The sequence below is a fragment of the Gigantopelta aegis genome, chromosome 3 (genome assembly GCF_016097555.1).
Source record: "Gigantopelta aegis isolate Gae_Host chromosome 3, Gae_host_genome, whole genome shotgun sequence".
Classification (NCBI taxonomy): Eukaryota; Metazoa; Mollusca; class Gastropoda; order Neomphalida; family Peltospiridae; genus Gigantopelta; species Gigantopelta aegis.
The window spans coordinates 16,744,717-16,768,415 of NC_054701.1; the positions used below are offsets into that span (position 1 = coordinate 16,744,717).

The 23,699-nt window shown below is 35.0% G+C and overlaps 2 protein-coding genes across 3 annotated transcripts in view; both read left to right on the forward strand.

Annotated features, from left to right (window-relative positions):
- Positions 1-23,699, forward strand: part of LOC121367596 (general transcription factor 3C polypeptide 1-like) — a 236,243-nt gene that overhangs the window by 151,344 nt on the left and 61,200 nt on the right. The gene's annotated exons all lie outside the window — the stretch shown is intronic.
- On the forward strand, positions 9,319-12,308 carry LOC121367597 (FMRFamide receptor-like). Its single transcript, XM_041491871.1, has one exon. The coding sequence runs from the start codon at positions 10,776-10,778 to the stop codon at positions 12,096-12,098; it is 1,323 nt and encodes a 440-aa protein (XP_041347805.1). The 5' UTR covers positions 9,319-10,775; the 3' UTR covers positions 12,099-12,308.

The window sequence follows — 23,699 nt, forward strand, 5'->3', positions numbered from 1 at the left end:
TTCTTCAGTTGTGGGGGAGTCCTCAACTCGATATGTTTGCCACTCGCCTGAACAGTCAGTTGCCAGTGTTTGTATCGCCGGTACCAGACCCACTGGCAACGATGCATTGAGCATGGACTGGACGGGACTGGATTTTTACGCCTTTCCCCCTCCGGTTCTGATTGGCAAGGTTCTGGCAAAGATCAAACAGCAACCTTGTCGTGTCACGCTCGTAGCCCCAAGTTGGGCAGCTCAAGCCTGGTTTCCTCCGCTCCTGTCACTTTTAGTGCAGGAGCCAGTGCGGTTGCCGTTGATACCCGATTTGCTCAGTCAGAGACTGCATCGGACAGAGTGGCATCCGAAGCCGGAGGTTTTCCGACTTCACGCATGGCAGTTGTCGGGGTTTCCCTCCGAAACCGAGGCTTTTCTAAACGGGTTGTTGAGCTCGTCTCCTCTTCGAAACGCCAGTCTACGGAGAGGGTCTACCAGTGTCACTGGCGCGCTTGGGTTCATTGGGCGACTGAGAGGGACGTGGATCCCTTGTCGCCTACTGTTAATGATTTAGCTGAGTACTTTCTGGCTCTTGTCCAAGAAAGACAGCTGAAGGTCCAAACAGTGAGAAGTTACCGGTCGTCCATTTTCACTACTCTGAGGCAGTGTGGACGTCAAGATTTCTCAACGAATCTCGTGTTGCATGACTTGCTTAAGTCGTTACAAAACACGGTTGAGAAGCCTTCCATTTTGCCTAAATGGAATGTTTTTCTGGTTCTGCATGCACTCAAAGGCAAGCCCTACGAGCCTTTGAAATTTGCCAGTCTTCGTCATTTGACGTGGAAAACTTTGTTTCTGGTCTCACTAGCGGCTTGCTGTCGTATTAGTGAGATTCCTGCTTTTTTGCATGATTTGGTGGATTACAATACGGACGGGTCAGTTACATTACGTACTGATCCTGTTTTCGTGGCTAAGAACCAGGTGCCAGGGGAAGAGTTTCCTCCGGCCATCATTCAGTGTTTATCTCGTACGCTTTCTGCGGATAATTCTGATAGACTTCTTTGTCCGGTGCGGGCTTTGAAATTCTATTTGGAGCGTACTAGAAATCTCTGGCAAAACACTAAGAGACTGTTTATCTCTTTCACATGCCAACCAGAAGACATTACGAAGAATGCTTTGTCGAGATGGATTGCTGCAACCATCAAACTGGCATATGAGAAGGTGGGTGATCATGAATTTCTCCGTTCGACCTGATGAGATTCGGGCGATTTCTGCTTCCCTTAATTTCCATGATTCTTTGGACATTTTCAAGGTCATGAGTGCGGGATTTTGGAAAGGTCGACACACATTTGACCGGTTTTATTTCTGTGATATGGCTGTTGGTCCGGACGGAACTCGGCGGATTCAGTCAGTCATTGCAGGGCAGCAACTCATTTCGGTTTAGCAGGGCCACGAGTAGGGTGGCGACCCTTATTTCGTCCGGTCGGCAGTCTTTCTGGGAGATAGTTCTCCACCTCCTGTTTGGGGGTGGATGGTTGACTATCTGGGGCAGTCGAGTGTCTTTTACCATTACTTGGTGTGCGGGTTTCCTCACCTTGTTAACTTGGTTTACTTTTAATTGGGGTTGTAGTTCTTCAATTTAAAAGTCACTTTGACATTTTATACCTCGTATGATGTGGGTTGCTTTTTCACTGTATCATTACTTGAGACGAACACTACTGGTTGAATGGGTAAGTAGTCCTTGTTTTCTTACCTCCTCCCTTTAATGTTAAATTCTCGTGCTTTAACGGTGTTATATCACGTCTGTTATAGCATTGTTGTTGTGCTAGTATGGTAAGTTGAATAAGACTATTAGAAAATTTGTTTCTAATTTTCATTATTATTCATACTTACCTAGTACTAGCACAACAACAACCGTTACCTCCCACCCGCCCCGAGGGAGGTCTTTTTTGATTCAGTCATTCCGGACTTTGAATCGATAACGAGGATATACGGTCTACGCATGCGCGGGTGTAGGTTATACATCTGGCAAGGGGAGATAATTCTGCAGTGGAGGTTATAACTCAGGGTCGTATAGCATTGTTGTTGTGCTAGTACTAGGTAAGTATGAATAATAATGAAAATTAGAAACAAATTTTCTAAATATATATTTTTTAAATATATAGTATACTAGCTATCAATAATATAATATTGCAAATGTGTAAAAATTGATTATTTATATTTGTGTATATTTTGTCAGACAAATTTGTTTTGTGGCTTTGACGCACGTTTTGTTAGTGTTAATTTTGGGTCATTGACTTCTTCTTTTTTTGACTCGTTTCTTTTTCATTTTAATTTCTGGAAATATTTTTATTCTGTGTATAATTCTACTTACCTCGGCTTGTTCCATTTTCATTTTTATTTGATTCCACAACTTACACTTTTCACCATTTAATCTAATTTTATTATAATATTAAACCTTGCCTTCACATTCTTGAAATTTTATTTTGCTTGCTTACACAATGGATATAATACCGGGTATTTATTATTTATTATAGTAAATATCTCCACAAAATTTACGTGTGCTTCTCAAAAGCATATATTCCGTGAAAAGGATTTTCAACTGAAAGTATTGTCTGTTGGTCGAGCAATACTATAGGTATCTCGTCCTCTTTTTTATTTAGCTCCTTTACTGATTTGATTTGTCATTCAACTTCACCATTATTTTGGGTCCAAATGTTTTATCGATATACTCAATAGCCTTGAACCTAGCGCTTCTGCCTCCCAAGGAACTGGTATACTTGGTTTTGTGTCTGGCAGCTTTGTACAGTGTGTTGCAGACCAGAATTCATGTACACTTGATGGAAAGAACACCTTCGACAGAATTGGAATAATAACAGGTGTTAGATCAGGATGACGAAGACTTGTGTCTGTAAACGAATTAATAACACTTGGAGAAAACTGAAACGTCAAATAGCATGTCAACTATGAAATTTGATAAACTGAAGCATCGTACACCAGTAGATCATATCTTGTCTTTGATGAATTGGTCACTCGGGTTACACATGCCAAGAATGTCGGGACGTACGCAGATGTACCAGAATGGTTTATACTCAGGGAAATCATCTCTGACTTTTGTACCGACGATTGACATGAATGCTGGCGATCCTTCATGTATTTACTCAACGATGGTCTTTGTATCTGATCATTCCTGGCGATAGGGATCAACATCAGTATTAACCTTTGATCAGCCATTGTAGTGGGAAGCAAACACTAGCATCAATAATGAACCTTCAACAAGTCCCCTCTGCTCTATTGCCTTTGTGATTGGGAGGGTTACATACAGAAATGAGTTTTATTGGCTGCATTGGCCATATAATGAGTGGTTTGGGTCTCCAGCAGATTATACAGAAAGTGTATGCATTTATTACTGCCAATCCAAGAGGAAAGACAGTAAAAATACAATTTGTTCTAGATATTGGCATACAAGATTTGCTTGTCTCTCGAACATTTAAAATTACATTGCCCTATACTGAATTGGGTGACGAGTGCAGTCCTCAAAGTATTGAAGATGAAACCATAGCTGATTCCACAGTTGACATTTCAAACGTAGATATCGAAATATATGCCCAAGTAGAAGACGTGAGGGTAGATGAGGAAAAGGAACTATTTTGAAGAAGGCGACTGTCAGTTCTGTCTTACTCACAAGATGCAAGATCTGGAAAAAGACACCCTAGGAGTATGCTTCATGTTCAAGATAGGTCATCATGTTCTACGGAGACGTGATCACTTTTGGGCTGGATTTTCCTCCCATGATAACCAGTGTTCAAAAATGCATGGCAGTGATGCTGGTAGGTGATTTACAAAGCAGCTGGAAAATGCATGCAGCTGGTCACTTATTAGTGAAGACACAAACCTTCTTATCGTCTTGTACTGCTATGCTGCTATTAAATTAAGCTATACCTATAGACTAACAATATAAACCAAAGAGTGGGATATCTAGAAAATGAAGATGGTGCTTGGGAAAAAAATATGTCGCTCACTTCTTGTAATAGTTTACAGTTTGTGATAAAACATCAAAGCTTGTTTGTACTGAAAAGGGAGAAGTCCTCAAAAACATTTTTGTCCACTATAATTACAAGACTTTAGTTGCATATTTTCTGTAAGAAGATTTAAGCAAAGACATTGCAGTTAAGTATGATTTACACAGCTCACGCAGAAAACAATTTCAGAAATTATCTGTGTACAAGTTCAAACCGTGCCTCCAAATCAAATGCTGTAGCCTGTCACAGCAAGTGGGTGTTTTTGCAGTATCGACACTGGATTAGCATAGATGATCATGATGCTGAGTTAGATCCACAGACATGGAAAAACACACAGTATTCACCAAAAACAACTGCCACCATTGCCTGGAAAGCTGCTTGAGATACTTTTCTGTAGGTGTTTTAAGTTAACATGCGACACAAAACGATGCACGGATATGGAATGTCCCGTCATTTGCGGAGAATGACGCTGTACGAGTGGTTCCAATTTTCTGATTTCAATAGACAGTGAAGTCGACTACGGTGAACGGTACATGAAATGGACTAAAAGTAACCATGAATAAATTAAAAAATAAAGTGACAATGACATAACAAACAGACTGAAAGTAGCCGCGAATAAACCTAATAATACAGTGACGTATCAAATACACTGGAAGTAGCCATGAACAAACTAAAAATCAGTGACAGTGACGTATTAAATATACTGAAAGTAACCGTGAATAAACTTTTAACAATGCAGTGACATTGACATGTTAAATACACTAAAAGTAACAATGAATAGACCGAAATTACAGTGATTTGACAAATTTACACACACACACACACACACACACACACACACACACACACACACACAGATATATATACTCTTAAAAAAAAGTAGGGGAACTCTAATAAGAATTTACAATTGCCAAAATTGTAAGGTATATTAGCTGTGGGGAATGGTTATATGATAATAGTGAATTAATTGGGCAAACATTACAACCGGTAATTCAGTATTACAGTAGGTTTTATGACCACCAAAGATCTTGAAGGATGATTGGGGTCAGAAGTGAAATTTGAAAGTTGACATTTTTTTTATCAGTAAATCGCAAATTCAAACAATAAAAATGACTAAAAACAAAACAATAACAACTGTGTGATCAACAGAATGAAAACGATTGACAGAAATAATGTTCCACAGTGATTAATCGACCTTTCTGGAAATTGTCAAAATTGAGAATGACACCCCACGCACGTGTACGGGACAACTGCGTGATGCACGTGCAAACTATGAAATGTGTTTTGGTGTGTGGATATATATATATTGACAGTGATCCCAAACAAAGCGTGAAAGTTTCGATGGGGTGTGATGGCTTTACATTGGGATTTCCCCCTAAATACGATCACCGTGTAGATAGCCAGCCCTCATGTGTACGGCCGTCGGGTATATAGTCACCTCTATAGTAAGTGTAATAGATGGTGGCTTCTAGTGTCGTAGTATTTATGGAATTAATATGTGTATGCAGTGTTTAGCATGATGTGTGTAATGTAGTAGACTAGTCCTGAGCGCAAAAAGATCCTTGCGAAGTGCAACTTCGGACAAATACGAAAAAGCGGTTATTAGTACAAATCAAAAGATAAGAAGCTGTCAGAAAGGTCAAAAACTGTTAAAACGGCCTTGCATATTATATTACAGATTACACAAATGCACAAATGTTGTTAGTTCAAAGAAATTAAAAATGTGTTTAAAAATGCATTTTTCAAAAAGTTTAGAAATAATGTTAATGAAATTGGTCTATAATTTGAAAGTTCGTGAATACTACTTTTTTGTATGAATAGAGATGGAAAAAAGTAGTGGTACATTGATAAATTAAACAGTCGTATAAGGAAAGTTCTTCAGCTAATAATTTCAGTAATCTATTACTAATAAGGTCAGGACCCAATGATATGGATACGTCAAGTGAATTTAGGATGTCCTCCACTTCAGTTTGCTCTAACACAATATCCGTAAGTGAATCATTAACCATACTAACTAATATTGGAAGCTCTACTTATGGAGAATCTAATTGTTTAATAATATAAAAAAAACCTCATTGAATGCATTAGCTAATTCTTTGAGGTCTTCAGTGACAGTGCCATCAACAAACAAGGATATCACTGAATTACTAGAACCAGGACAATGCAATAACAGATACACACACAAAACAATTGACAATGCTTTTAAAAAGTGTATGTTTACAATGTTCAAATTTAAAAGTTCACAAAACAAATATAAATCACCTGAATAACAAACAACATACCATCAATAGATCTCAAATAATTTATTCATGCATATTATTACAATTTAAATCACTTTTAGTTCATACTTTTTCCAAATAATAGTTTTAGGACAAACATTTTAATGTAAAGATGTGAGAAATTGTGGATTTGCCGAAGGGGAGATAATTATGGCGAGATTGTGACGTCATAGATTAACAAATTTTACTAAATTATATTCTACAAAAAAGCACAGTCTGTTATCTTTAAGATGATAGATAATTTAAGAACATATATCAATTAATAAGAAAGTTATGGTAGAAAATGTATCCCTACCCTCTAATAAAACACACACACCAATATTTCTCATATGGGTCATATACATACAATTTTATGCATTTTCCCCCTCAACTATTCCTTGATATTTTTAATATGTTGTAGATGAGGTATTTCAGATTTAAAAAACATTCAAATCAATTCTGTTGCAATTACTTGTGGGTTGACCACTTTTTGGAGCTAATTTGACTGGACTAAACTCGAGATGAGTATACTAGATGATTTGATATAATATATATTAAACATGAAGCAAAACATAGTAGTTTTGTGTTGGGTTAAATGCATGTATTGGGGTGAGACGTAGCCCAGTGGCAAAGCACTCACGTGATGAGCGGTTGCTTTGGGATCGGTCCCTGTTGGTGGGTCCATTAGGCTATTTCTCGTCACAGCCAGTGCACCAAGACTGGTATATCAAAGGCTGTGGTATGTGCTATCCTGTCTGTGGGATGGTGCATATAAAAGATCCCTTGCTACTAATGGACAAAATGTAGCGGGTTTCCTCTCTATGACTGTCAAAAATTACCATGTTTGACATCCAATAGCCGATGATTAATAAATCAATGTGCTCTAGTGGTGTCATTAAACAAAACAACAGTAATTGTATTTTTATTGAGGAATACTATGTTCAAAAACTAATTTTGAATGGGACAAATATATAATACAAGAATGAAATTATGAATTCTGTATGTCATACTGCATGCAAACAAGTTTGCCTGTTTAGCGTGATCACATTGAATGACAGAAATAATTACAGGATATTAAACAAGCTTCCATTCTTTATCATGTTTATGTTCCGATTGAAATAATTTTCAATTGTCACGAGCTTTAGAGTCAATGAAAATTATTTCACAAGAGACATTGACGTAATACAAAATAGTAGCTTGTTTAATATCCTATTTATTACGCATAAGTGATTTTAATTTAATCACTGAACTCATTTGACTGACGTTCTGCTAAGGTAAAGTTGTCATGTGCCAGTCTCATGACATCATAGTATGACTTCGAGATGTTATAACCCACTTTACGTGGGATGTAACACTTTGATATGAACTCAGATATTTTTAACCATATGGATAATATAGACGATTTGCCAATTTTTGCGTAATTTGTAGGGTGTATACTACCAAATCAAATCCCATAGATGACAATAGTAACATGTGGCTACAACTCTTATCTGCAGCATATCAATTGACATAAACACTACATATATAAAAACTACCACCCCTCATCCTTAAAGTGAATCAGAAGAAATTGGGGGTCAAGCTGCTCATTTCTGAGATAACAGGTAACGTCTATGCCTACCCTATTTCTGCACAAAATTTGAGTACTTTTTTTTGCAGGTACCCCATACATGTTTATAGCACAGGGCTACTTGACACAGTGGTACTAGATGAAATAAAATTGTATACATTTTTTGCCCAGATGAAACTATTTGTTTTAACAACCAACACACTCACATTTATCACCAATCACAGGACTTCTGGTGTTAACTTCTCTATCAAAAGTTGGGTGCATCTCTAACTTTGACCCAGCTGGAAGTTATTTGGTTTGGTACAAAATAATAGCAGATAAATGGCGTAGGTTATGGGATTGATCCTGTTCAGGACGAATGGAGAATTCCACCGGGTTAACCTCGCAGTTTCCCATTCTTCCTGTCACAGGATTTGTGTCACAATGTATTATTTACAGCAGCATCAACAGTGTTTTGAGATAAGCTTCTAGCTAAATAAAGAAACTGCCTGATTTAAGTTGAAGTTTGGTATATAAAGTTAAACCTTCATCTGAAATTAAATCCCCTTAGTGTACAAAAGTTTATTTTAGTAATGTCAATCCTTTCCTTTTTCACAACTATGAATAGAATTGAGAAAATCTGTCAAAGTCAAGAGATTTGGGTTTCCAACTCATTTATGAGATATAGACAGGGTGTTCTACAATATGTATTATATACCTTTTGAATAATATACCAGTAATACTGTGCATCTCTACAAAACTATATTTAAATAAGGAACAAACTAATTATTTAAATTTCTTTTAACAAGTTTGCATTCTGTATACATAAAGGTAGTACTGGCCACAAATAACTAAGCATGTCATGTGTAACTTTATAGGATGTCATTAGATTACAATTGTATTACAATTGCAACTGAAAAAGAAGATAACAAATAAGATGTTCACATATTGTTTAGACATTTTTTTATGAAATTGCAACTGTATTGTTAATAAAAATAAAAAAAAGGGGAACCACTTGATATATTCAGATCTCTTTTATTTTTCTTAATTTCAATAATTTTCATGTAGAACAGATTTAAATAAGATAGGAATGTTTAATGGTTTTGTAAAAGAACCATAATTTGTTTTAATCTTCACCTTTAATAACCTCCTTTTTATGATTTCTGAACTTCTGAATTTAAGTTTTTGTGTTTCTTGGGATTTGTTCTGTTAGGTAAATAAATTTGTATGGGTATTCATAAATAATGAAGCTATTCTGTGGAGTTATATTAAAATCATTATTAGCAATAAAGAAAACTAAATCTAGAACCACCCACAAACCATACTGATTGTAACTGCTACCGGCATCATAAATAAAAAAAACAAGAGAGAACAAATCACAATGTTTATTCCTGTCAGTATATGTTGTAGGTGTTTATGGATTTTTCTGTTCACTGATAATAATGGTTTTAAAATAACTCCATGGAACAGGCTCATTATGTCGAAACCACTAGCCATCAGACTAATTTCTTTCTCTTTTTCAGGATGGACGTTTGTCAGTTACCATCATTGGCGAGAGAACCAAGAGCTGAGAGAGCTGCAGAGTGATTTGTCAGGGGATGCTGCCTCTAATAATGGTGGACAGAAAACCACTTGCTGTGATAGCTGTGCATGGGAAGACTTGTTGATGACATTAGGCCCCGAAACACTATCACTGTAGGGGTCAGAAATACCTGCTAATGACAGTGTCTGGAATCTTAGGATTTCTCGCTTCACTTACCAAACAGTGAAGTGACATATCGTTGCCATGTTCAAATATTCAAAAGCTTCCCCCTCCATCGCTGCCAAAATGAGTGTGAAACATTTATTTTCTTAATGTTCAAAGGTTATCATTTATTTCTTTTATAGAGTCAGTGACATTAATATATATCTGGTTCACTTTTGGAAAAAGCTAAATATTTAGTTGCTTAAATGAGAAGATATGAGGTTGGTTTGTCGTGGACGTGGTGACGGTAATATGTGCGACAGTTATAATACAGCGTGATACACGACCACGGTTTTAGTGCAAAGTGCATGAATGACAAATTGCTTTCTCTGCTAATAATGTGTGCTGAAGCAATTATCAAGTGTTGTTTGAGATGTACATTTGGCTAATGTCTGCTTTGTGGTGCTGATTGCAATGACTTTTCATCTAGTGCTGGTCACACGAAGGTTGTTGAGCTGAGAGCAAGTTATTGACACCATCAATCAGAACACTTTTAGCAAGGGCCATGAAACACAATATATGCATATTTTACCATCAAAGCATTGCATTTGAACTTTTTCTCAAAACAGATTTTAATGCTTGTTTTGTTCATATAAATGTTATTCTGTGGAGGAAAAGCACTTTGGGATTAGTTATACATGGTTCAAACAAGTGATGCTCATAGCTTGAAACTAATAACCAGTGGGCGTGCCGATGACTTACATTTCTGTGACAGATCAAATTCAAAGGAAGTCTAGAAAACATTAGGCAAAAAGCTATCGTGTTTTAAGACAGTAATATGTTTAGTACAAGATGAGGGAATTACATGGATTTATTTCAACCGATATTTAAATGGCATTATGACATGATGATTCTTGGAGTTAACATCCGCATTTTTTTTGTTCAAATGTTGTTTACCTGGTATTGATATAAACTTTCTTGGATAGTCATCAAGCTACGATAGCCAAATATAATTAACCATTGGAAAAGATAATTAACTACAGAAAAAAAGAGAGATCTACTTTGGCAAGTCTTGATTCCAAATTTAATTATTGCCAGGTCATGACTTACACAAAAAATTAGACTTGTATGCTACCTCTCTAGTACTGGAAGTACTATAATTGTGCATTTGTTAGACAAGCAATGACAGTCTGGCATAATTAACAACAGAAAAAAACCTTCGACATTAGGATCTCTTGGTCTGAGGTTTGATTATTACAAAGGTGGTGATCTACACATCAGAAACACAAACCAAGATGTCTTCTGAAGATGACACCATCAACAACCTCAGTGTCCCGTACACGTTTGACGAATCTGAACTGGAGGGTGGCGATGTCCTCAAGAATGCCGAGTTTCGCTACTACCTCTCCGGTATTGGCGGTACGATTGTGTGTTCACTGGGGATTATCGGCAACATTTTCTGCGTGATTGTGCTGACCACCAAGAAGATGAGGTCATCGACATACATGTACCTTGCGGCGCTGGCCGTCTGCGACATGCTGGTGCTGATCACCACACTGATGCTGTTTGTGAAGGACACCAAGCCACCCTTGAGTGACTCGAGCCTGGACCTGTATTATGCATTCATCTACCCGTTCATCCACCCGATAACTGTGACCTTTCAAGTGACCTCCATATGGCTGACCCTCGCGTTCACGGTCGACCGCTACATCATGATCTGTCATCCGTTCAAGGCTGAACGAATGTGCTGCAGAAGTCGTGCCAAGAAGGTGATCCTTGCCATGTTTCTTGCTGGTATCGGTTTCAACATCCCAAGATTCTTTGAGTATTACACAGCAAGAATTCGCATTGAAGCGGGAAATACCACACAAATCCTGTACTACATTGATTTTACTACATTTGGCAAAAATGAATATTTTCGCGAAATTGTGCATTCATGGTTGTATTTGATATGTGTCTGTGGTCTACCTTTCCTGGCATTGACAATCATCAATGGATTTCTCATCCGGGCAGTACATTTATCAAGGAAGAAAGGCCGAGAGATTAATGCAAAAGAAAAGCGACGTAACGACACAACAATTATGCTGATAGGTGTGGTGATAATATTCCTTATCTGTCAGGGTCCGGCCCTCGTTGCTAGGATGATGTATGCATTTACGGCATTCAGAGACCTGTCTCGGAGCTACCACACGTTTAACGAAGTGGTCTTGTTTCTCGTCACGCTTAATTCTGCAATCAATATTGTGCCATACTACTTTTTTGGAAAGAAATTCCGTGCTGAGTTCTGGCGCTTGTTCTGTGTGTGTATTTTTGATGCCGAGCAGTTGAACAGACTCAGCCGTCGACTGAGCCTGTCTGTTGATCACAAGAAAAACAACCATGTGGATCAGATAGAGCTGAATGGAATCCACAGCAAGCTGGCCAAGTTCGTGGGTGTGCAGCACAATGTGGCTAGCCCTTTAATGGGAGACTCAGACCAGTCGGCTTCTGAAGTGTCTGACTACACAGCCAACGGGAATCTTCAACCACCACAGTTTTACGCTAACCCCGCTCAACAGAATATTAGTACCAGTGGGTCCTCGGGATATCTTGTAACACGCCTGAACAACTCTTCTTGATTACGCTGTGTTCATTTGTCTTTAATGTTGTACAGTGAAGCATCATGCAGACTTGTCAACCCACAGGGATTCTTCAGGATGAGACAGGTGTTTATAAAGCTTTTAGAGTCTAGACTCGAGACTCTTAATAAGAGTCTGAGACTTTAATGTCATGACAGTGCCATACAAATTGTATGCATGTGACATCATTAGAGGATTGAGTCTGGACCCTAAAGGTTTTATAAGCACGGTTCCAGGTCAGTTGCTTATAAAACATTTCAAAGTCTTAAAGGGACAGATCCTAGTTTCAACCCGTGAAAATTAACACTACGTTTAGTTAATCTACAAACCTGTAACACATTTGGATAAAGTTACATTTGAGTGAAATATGAGTCTGTGACTTTGAAATTGTGAAATATCGTCTAAAAATAGACAAAAACTCAGACTTCACAACTGTTGCGTCTCAGACGCACATGCATTTTTTAAAATGCATTTTGCGATATTAAAAACACCAGGATGACCAAAAACACTTTGAATGTACAGAAATGGATAATCTAAACAATAAAATCTAAGTAAAGTATGATTTCAGTTATCAAAAATGGTTCTTAATAGTAAAAAATGTGTCTTAGTGTTTAAAAACTAGGGTATGTCCCTTTAAGACTTTCATAACATGTTGAGACTTGAATGTCATTTTGCAATGCCATACCAATGGTATGCATGTGACATTAAACATATGAGTTTGCACTCAAAAGCTTTATAAGCACAGGCTCTAGAACCAAATTAACAAAACATCGTAATTTTATGTTTATGGTTAGTGGTAATATGTTTACAAGTCGTTGGTATCTATTTCATATAGAAAATTCAAGTCACAGACCCTAGTTTCAACCGGTGAAAATGGACACTTAAGTTTGGTTAATGTGCAAACCTGTAACATCTAGATAAAGTTACAATAGAGTGAGACAAGAGTCTGTAATGTGAATATGTGGAAATGTGGAAAACATTCTTCAGCTTGTTTCCATAACTATAAAATATCAGAGGTATAAGTGCATTTTTAAAAATATGAAAATGTTTTGTCGTATTAGCAACATCAATAGGACAATAAACACTGGATGTATGATGATGGATAATCTAATCAAAAACATTCTAATTAATGTCTGATTTCAATTATTAAAAATCGCTCTAATAGTCAGCAACATGCCTGAGTGTTTAAAAACAAGGATCTATCACTCACTGTAAGTCAAAATGGAAGGTGGGTCAGGTGAGGACAGAGGGCAATGATTTAGATATGGTTCCTACTGTATTCAGTATTCAGTCCTACATTTACATAAATCTATGATTAAAAAGCAATTACCATACAGTAAGTTTGAAATGTACAGAAATCATTTGTTGTCATGTTTATCATGATCCATATTCTGTAATTATGTAACTTTCTGCATGAAATAGGTAACAAACAAGTGTAAAAGTATAAAGTTAAAATATTTTTTTAATTTGGCCCCAGATCCTTTAAGTTAAATGATTTAAGGTTTTAGTAAAGTCTCGCCCATTCAAACAGTATACAATTAAAGTGAAGACACTTTAAGTCTTGAGTGTGACCGTGAATTTCACTACAAATTACCTCCCATATTCAGTTCAGGAATAATACGGAATTTCCATAAAAGTTTCATTCTGATTTTTTAAATAATTAATGATATGAAGACATTATTGATATCAAGTAGTGAAATAAAATAAAAAGTATAGAAATAAAACACATGGTAAATATTTGATTTGACGTAAAGCAAAACTGGTCAACTTTATGTGTCAGCAGGGTTAGCTCTGGCTCTGGCACTTGCCAAATTCGCCAATTGCGAAGTTTGAAAGCAGTTAGCAAATTTAATTTTAATTTGGCGAAATAATTGCATGTAATAATTCACATTTTTAATAAAATAATTGATTTCTGCAATTTTTTAAGTTTAATAGACAAGTTGGCCAATTTTTTTGCATACCCAGAGCTAGCCCTGATCAGCTTTAAATTAATTATTGAAAAAAAAATTGAATTTTTTTTGGGAATACAATATTTTCTTAATACATGTATTTACTTGCAGTCACAAACATCATTTTAAAGGGACAGACCCTAGTGTTTAAACACAAAGGCATATTTTTCATCTAGACTCTAGTTTCAACCCATAAAAATGGATACAAAGTTTGGTTAATTTACAAACCTGTAACAAACTTTGAATACAACAGAGTGAAACAAGAGTCTGTGACTTTGAAATACCCTTAAAAATAGACTAAAATGCGATTCCATAATAGTTACTTCTCAGATGTATGTGCGTTTTTAAAAACACCAGGATAATCAGAAACACTTCAGTTGTACGGAAATGGATAATCTAAACAATAAAATGTAAGTAATGTTTGATTTCAATCATCATAAATGACTCTAATGGTGAAAAATATGATGTAGTGTTTAACAACTAGAGTATGTCCTTTAAAAGGTTATTTATCAGTATTTTGTACAGTCCACCAAGATCAAACATTGACTAAATTTCAAGAAATAAACTAACATACCTGTTGAATATTAGTGAACTTGGTAATTTCTATTGTATAATTTACCACATTCTACCTGGGCAACATATTATACAGTATATCTGCACTACCAATATACTATTTTCTGTCATAAACTATGCTTGATATTTAACCAGCTGATTTACAGCATCAACATGTGGAACAAACTTGATTTAAAAAGTTATTTCTAAAAAAAATTGCATACAATATATTTTGCTTAGTTTCCACATAATAATTAGAATAAACATAATAATAATAATAATAGACATAATAATAAACATAATAATAGACATAATAATAAACATAATAATAATAGACATAATAATAATAGACATAATAAGAGACATAATAATAATAGACATAATAATAGACATAATAATAATAGACATAATAACAGACATAATAATAATAGACATAATAAGAGACATAATAATAATAATAGACAATAATAACAGACATAATAATAACATAATAATTAATTAATTAATAATAAATAGAGGATAATAAACGAGTTACCAGTTATTATCAAATTTATGTCCCGAGTGAAATAATTTTCAGTTGGCACGAGCTTTAGTGAGTGACAAATGAAAATTATTTCACGAGGGACATAAATTTGATAATAACTGGTACCAAGTTTGTTATTCTATTTATTACCTCAGCTATTTTTCTCTAAAAGCCTTTATTTTCGACGCACATGCATGAAGGCCAACCTGTATAGGAACGATGTAAACCACTTTACGCACTGTTCTGAGAATTACTATAACGTTGTAATTTAATCACGTTCATAGATAATTTAAAAAACCACAAATTCTCTTTATTCTGCTTCCAAATCTATAATGAATTGCATTAAAATGGCATTTTGTTATTAATTTAACACCAAAAACAGAGACCCGTAAAGGCAAACTTTTAAAACTACATGACATCATTTTGTGTGTTTGTCAAATCGTGATGATGTCATATTTAGTACCGACAAAGTCATTGGTTTATAAGCGTCGAATTGTCCAATGGTATTGTTCGTTAGACCAATGCAGAATATTTCTGTTATGAGTGACTGCTGGGGTAATAATAATAATAATAATATATTATTATTATTATTATTATTATTATTATTATTATTATTATTATTATTTTTTTTTTTTAATGTTTTTTTTCCCCCAGTGTATAGCTTCTCCTGGCAAGTTGACAAGTCTGAGATGTAATTATTGCTGTTAAAGGTACATAGTCCCGTAAAAACATAGGTCATTGTTTCTGGTTAAAACTCGATATTTCATACTTGGAATTTTCATAGCTGGCTCATTATTAGCTCTCATAATATCTATAGAAGCTCGCTCCTTTTTAGAAAATCATTGCAGCATATTGTTAGGGAGCATGACAATGCAGAATACGTCAAATGATTGTGAACTTAAATATTCAGTCATCTCCAAACAAGTTTTGAATATTTTGTGGAATGCCGGATGTTTATATACTCAGAAACAAATTCCACCTCATAATATAAGGCCACTATAATATAAATTGGAAAATTTTCATCCCTGCCCACCATGAGAATACAGGCCTGCCCCTATTTTTGTATTAGCAAAATATATTTTTTTGCTCAGTATGCGATATTTCCATTCTGAATATGTAAAATTAAAAATCAAAATGTTATGAACAATTGCGCCCCCATTATGTGTTTATATAGGACCATGTACCTTTAACACAGAGATGTTTTTATCACTTTAAATAGTATATGAACACTCACTAGAGTGGCAGATGATCTAATTCATCTTGCAAATGTTGTATAATGTTTAAAAATTAATAAATTCTTTAAATCAATATTCTTGTTATTTTTTGTTTTACGGTATTTTTTCTCCAAGATAATATTTCTTATTCCATTCACTTGTTTATCGGAATCATAGTCAAAATATATAAACTGGCTAAGCAGTAATTTTGGGCATGATAATAGTAATTTTGATTTAACATCAGACCGTGATGTGAAAAAACATTTGAGGGGAGTGATTAATTGTTCCTATAACATTGATTATATAGGGAGCCATTGATGCCATATAACTTCACAAACTAAGAGGAGCTAACAATTACTCTCCTTGTACTAGTCTCAGGAGAGTGATGGTGAGTGGCAGTAATAGCTCTCCTTAAATGGTGAGGTCTGTAACATCTTTTCTCTAGCATATCCGAATATCCAACTTGACTAGGACCATTTGAATCTGGAAACCTCAAGGGTTAAGCTTATGATTATAACTTCAAATATAATCTGTCAATGATCAAATTGTTTATTAAACTTTAAAAATTGCAGAAATCGACAATTATTTTCTCAAAAATGTGAATTATTACATGAAATTATTTTGCCAAATTAAAATTAAATTTGCTAACTGCTTTCAAAATTTGCAATTGGCGAATTTGGCGAGTGCCAGAGGTAGCCCTGCTGCCACTTAAAGTTTACCAGTAAATTGCTCCTATTTCATATGTAGTATGCTGGATTGATAAACATTCATTCATTTATTCATTCATTCTGTCATTTATTCATTCATTCATTCATTCATTCAATTTGTTGAATATCCAATGGTTTATCAGTGATCTTTAGTTGAAAAGGTGGAATGCAATTAACAGTTAATTTTGTAAAGAAGAAATATATATATTTGTGTTAATTTTAATGTGGTTAATTTGTTTTATGTTTTAGTATTCTTTTAGTATGAGATCTCTTAGATTAGTCATGTTCTTTATTAGAAATTCTAGAGAATATATTATATCTAGTTACATGGCTTGGTGTGTAGCACACGTGATGTATATGTCATTTCATCATAATTTATAGCCATTTTCCTTTTTGTTCTGTTCTGTTCTCTAAATACTAATGCATGTATAAGATTATTTTCTGTCAATATTTCACTATAATTCTTAGCATATTTTCCATTTTGTTCTGTTCTATTCTTTAAATACACTGTACTAATATAAGATTATTTCTTGCATCATTCAAATATATACTGTACCAACATTCAAAATACATGATTAAAAAATTATCAGGAGTAAATTAATTAAGCTACTTTGTCATAGTGAATTATTGCATTGTATCGGTGCATAGGTTAACCACAGGACAAAACCCAGTTCATTGTAGAATAATGTTTATTACCTATATGGCCAGAGAGACATGAAGCAATATTTTGCTAGATCGTTCCCCAGAGAAAAATAAAAGTACCTGCTGGAATATTAAGTTGTTAAGTGCTGTAACGTCACTGGGAAATACTTACATTTTAGTACCATTTGACAGACTTTGATGAAAGGAGAATCACAGTGGGTAATAATAACTCTCGCTACTTAGCAATTCTCTTTGTTTGGCCTCTTGTGAATTGATATTGTTCTCCTCTTACCATAGTCTTGCAAAGGACATTGGCTCACTTGTGCAAGATCAACATTATTGCCTCATAGGTTATTTGACTGAGATATGACCCTGACCATGTTTTATGGTTTTGTCATTCAGATTTGTTTAGTTGGGATTGGGAACATTTGCCGATTTAAGGGTGTGTGGGGATGTTATTGTAATAACTGGAATGACTTAATATGCAAAAAAATGTTGGAGGGGTACTGAGGCAGAGATGGGTGTTAGGTGGAGTGCAAGGGAAACAAACAACAATTAGGGTGTAAACTGGACACCAAAAATTAACAGCAATTCGGTGAATTTTATCAAAAAATATGTAGCCAAATTCAAGTAACATTGAGGTAAATAGAATTATTGAAAAATAGCTATACACCTACAAATGACAAATGACACATGGTTTTCTAGTAATGCTTTGGTGAATTGGTAGTGACATATGGTACCTTAAATCTCATTTGACAATTTGGCAAATGACAGATTAAATCCTGAACAACTGCTTATGACAGGTTTCATTTAATTACATCATAGATATTTAGAAAAAGAATTAGGGGTGGGTTTTTTTGTTTGTTTGAAGTTGGGGTTTTTTGTTGTTGGTGGTGGGGTTGTTGTTGTTGTTGTTTTTTGGGGGGAGGGGGCGTGCTGGGATATACTTATAATAAAGCTGATAATGTTTAATGACCCATTCATTCTCAAAGTTGCAAGTTCCATATTTTTATTATATTTACAATTATTTGTAATAAATAACTACAAATAAATTAATCCCACAGAGACTGTTTGCATAAATAAGTAAAGAATATCAACATTAAAATGTGTTGCAACTTGGTGTAAATGTGGTTTCCCTGAACAATATAAACTACATGCACATACTTTGTTGACATTAAGATGCAATTCCAGTTCAAACTCTGACATCATGTGCTAGCCTATCAGTCATCCTTATTGGATTTTGTTATAAATGACGTTCAAAGTACAAGCTTTTCGTTTCACAATAAAAGTGAATATTAGTAAATAGTTTTGGTCATTATGCATGTCTTGAAAGTCCCTTCCATTTGCATCAAAATGGAACTGATGAACTCCTGTTAAGACTGTTATAAAACACAACATTAAGTTTTAAACTCCTTGCAACTGGCATAAAATTTTAAAAGCAAATTTCATTGTAAATAAAAATATTTCTTAAATTATCATCAAAGTGCATGGGCTGAATCTCCTTTTGATACAAGGGTGAAGGCAGCCTCTGGAACAGCCAAGGTAAGATAGTGTCCATGCATTTCTGCCTTCATCACTGTTAACAATCCGGGTGTAACCACCTACCTTGTCTTGTTTCACTCTTGTATTAGAAATGATATTTAATCTATACAATTTGATAATTTGTTGAGAACATTTTCTGTTTACAATAAAAAAAAAATTCAGAAAAAAAAAATATTATGCGAGTTGCTATGGGTTTAAAACTTAATAACATGTATTTATATGACTTTTAATTTTATTGATTACAGAATTATATTCCAATTAATGAACTCCGTTTTGATGCAAAAAAAGACTATAAATATTGTTTTCCTTGGTTGTGTCTGTACCTGCAAGATGTCTGATCTGTAGGTATAATAATATCTTACAGTATTAAACATAAGAACAAAAAGAAAATTTGTATTTATTGTGATCATTTGTAATTGGCTTTTTCGTTATTCAGTTATCTTGCATGACAATTTATGACACACAGTGTGGAGCTGTGCTACAAAGGAAATAACTGCTTACCAGGGGTGGGAAAAAGCCCTTTTCTCCCGGTCTGGGACCGATTCTCGATCTCTGAGACCAAAATTATTTTTTAACAACGTGTGTTTGCCGGTCCCACTTTTGTCATTCTTGTCGGTCCGAAGCACCTGTCCATTTCTATTATTGGAACAAATTCTTATCTGTCAAGTGGACCGGCCTGCCCAGACATCGGTATCTCATGCATGATTTAAAATAATAAATAAATAGTGGTCAGTATAACTTGTGTTTCAGACATCTGTGATTTTAAAGTCTGCCTAAGTATATATCGTCTGTCACTGAAGTCGGACCTACAGTAGTGTCAATCCACAGCCACTAGGCTAGACATTAATTTTGTCAAAGTTGCTGAGCCAGTCAAGAGATAAAACAGACGTTAACAATAACACCATTCTTGGTGAGAGAGCCATCAAGGTATTACACTCAATTAAAACAAAGGACCCAGAGTTTGCAACTGGTTACAATCAACACCTGTTAACACCTATGTACGGAGCTTTGTCGGGTCGAGTGTCCCAGTCGGAAGCAAGAGACTTTTGTGCAATACAAACTGCTTGAAATAGCATAAAATATACTGAAATAATCAATAAATGTATTTATTGTTGACTGTTCAATGTAGTCTATCCAATAATTATAAAGGATTTTTAAATTAACAAAAGGTTTCCATTTTTTTGTTAACAAGTGGGAGTAAGCAGAACAGCTATATGTACTGGTTATCTCAAGAGCCAGTAGAGGTAAAATTTTGTCCAATCAGTGATGACGTTATTAATCTCTGTCTAAACATGTGCTAGCTCAGGCGGTCTAAACGCTTCAATGGTGCAATCTTTTATTAATTTTCAGGACACAGTACTGAATACTCGTACTTTTTATACTTATATGGGATTTAAATTCATAACTTTTATTCCTTTTTTATATTATTTATTCCATTATGTAAAATATATACAATTTGTGGGGGTGTTTTTTTTCACTGATGTGATAAAAACAAGTTTTTTTTTTTTTTATTCCTTTCTTTTTCCCCCCCTCTTACACCCCCCCCCCCCACCCCCCCTGTTAATGATAACATCAAGCAGGACCGATTGACAGTTTAATTTTTCCCCACCCCTGCTGCTTACTGCCCTAAGATATCTGCTTTATCCTGCAAAGGTTAGAATGGTTAATGCTGTATTTGCCATTCAATCTCAGCAGGTTGATATTTTAAGGCAGCAGCCACTTGTTCCATTTATCCTCCAATCTAGCAACAAGTGTTAAAACAATCACATTTATTCTAGTTTTACCTCACAAATTGTGTTCAAATGATCAAGCAAGCAAAACTTTCTCAGTATGAAATCATACAAAATAGATGAGGTCACTCTTTGTAAAATGACCGGCCTCGGTGGCGTCGTGGCAGGCCATCGGTCTACAGGCTGGTAGGTACTGGGTTCGGATCCCAGTCGAGGCATGGGATTTTTAATCCAGATACCGACTCCAAACCCTGAGTGAGTGCTCCGCAAGGCTCAATGGGTAGGTGTAAACCACTTGTACCGACTAGTGATCCATAACTGGTTCAACAAAGGCCATGGTTTGTGCTATCCTGCCTGTGGGAAGCGCAAATAAAAGATCCCTTGCTGCCAATCGGAAGTAGCCCATGTAATGGCGACAGCAGGTTTCCTCTCAAAATCTGTGTGGTTCTTAACCATATGTCTGACACCATATAACCGTAAATAAAATGTGTTGAGTGCGTCGTTAAATAAAACATTTCTTTCTTTCTCTTTGTAAATTGCTACATTTCGTCGTGTCCAAAAAAAAGAGTTTTTAAATATTATATGTAATATTTGTTAAGTTTGCGATAATAAATTGTTTTATCCTATAACTTACCCATGATATCCATGTCATAAACCCATGTGATAATGTAGTGTATTAACCTGGTCAATAATGGTATGCAAATTTAAGGTATATGCAGATTTTCAAGGTCTAGGTAATAATGTGTTGCTGTGAATGGGTCATTTGTTTACAAGCCAACAAGACCTGTATACTAGAGCGTAATGTTATCATTAAAATTAGTTAAAATGCTTGACGTCAAACTAATTTGTGCTGATCGTGATGACATCATATTACCGATCAAGGCAACTTTAGTACTGTAATTTACTAAATATCAAATAAAATGTTAGTTTAGAAGTATTATAGAATAAATAGAATTCACTACTCATGTTTTTTAATATGTAAAATATCAACCTCCAAATACCAATTAACATAGACTTGGGGTTTTTTTTCATATTAAAAACACTCTATTACATATCTATTCAGTCATACTATAGGGATAAAGACATTTCAAACCGTTTGATAAATTTATGTGCGATCTGGACCGGAACTTTTAAATGGGGAATTTCCTTTTTATTTTTACTGGAGTTAGCACCTTCTAGTTACTGATATCATTCTTATTTACAAATGACGTCACATCGTATCTGAAACATTACACAAGACTGCTGATGAGTATGACTCTTAACGTTAAGTAAATCCATGAAAGGAGTATTGATCATAGATTTTAGAAAGTGTAGTTAATGACGTTAAATTAAAAAATGTTTTTGTAAAACATAAAAGAAGATTTGTAATAAATACAGAACGTCACATATGCTTCCTATTTATTGCACTTGTTTATTTTGCGCAAAATAAATTTGTGCAATAAATAGGAAGCGAAAACAATGTATGTGAAGTTCTGTATATTTATTCATTATACACTGCATTGAAACTAAAAATGTAAAAAGTATTCAATTGAAACTTTAGTCTAAACCAAATATTTTGTGTCAATTTTATGTCCCTAATTGAATATCTAGATTTTATCTAGTTACCATATCTTGCCAATGTATATAGTGACTATGTACAGGATTAAAATAAAGTATAATTCTCTCCAGCACTGTCTGCACAGATCTGACTGCAAGTTGTTGTTTTCATTTTGATTTGTAAAGGTCTTTATTACATTACAAAAGTTTGTTTAAGTATCAGGCACTGCTCAGTGTTAAAAAGTAGTGGTACAGCTCTAAGTTGCCAGACTCCTTTTAAATTCACCTGTGAAGGCCATTTTTTTAAAGTCTATACAATAAATATACCCCCCCCCCACACACACACACACACGCACACACCACATACACACACATACGCACACACCACACACGCACACACCACACATACGCACACCACACACACACATACACACACACCACACCACATACACATCACACACACATACACACACGCACACACCACACACACATACACCCATAAGAATATCATTTTTGATCCATAAGAATACTTTTCATGCACGAGAATACTTTTGACCCATTTCTGTCTGGTTATCCATCAGACGTCGGCATGTATTAGATTACCGTCACTCTTTTGTCTATTGATTTCTGCGTGCAATGTTCATATAAAGCTTTATTAATGTCATGTTGGATTTTTGAGGATTAGTCTACATACAAGTTGGCATTATAGTTTGTTGTATATTTATTCAGTAAGCATGGTATTTATTGACAAAATAATCACCTGTGTTTTGGGGCATTAACTAGATAAAAACTGTACGTATCCGGTACATTAATGAGATGACAAGACTGAAAAATTTTATGGTAGCAAGTTGCCTGGATAGTAAGGTTAAATTGTGATTTGAGTAGCAATGTTGTAAAATGGTTGAGTAGTTTGATTGTATGGTGATAGAGTAAGGTTGTTAGACGAGTGTTATTGTGAAAAATAAGCATTCTTTGTTGGAAAGATGCCTATCCAAAGTTCTTATGTCAATATATGCATTTAAAATGAGAAAAGCACACTATCAGAATTCACTAACAAAAAACAACCACACACATTTATTTCTACTTTATGGAAATGGCCATCTTTATAAAAGGAATTGTCTCCCACATAAGCAGATGTGATTTGACTACTGGAATAAGATTACTTGACCTGCAGGAGATTACATAGAATGCATACAATAGGAACAA

Coding starts and splice junctions, on each gene's coding strand:
- LOC121367597 (XM_041491871.1), top strand. CDS start 10,776: ATGTCTTCTGAAGATGACACCATCAACAACCTCAGTGTCCCGTACACG.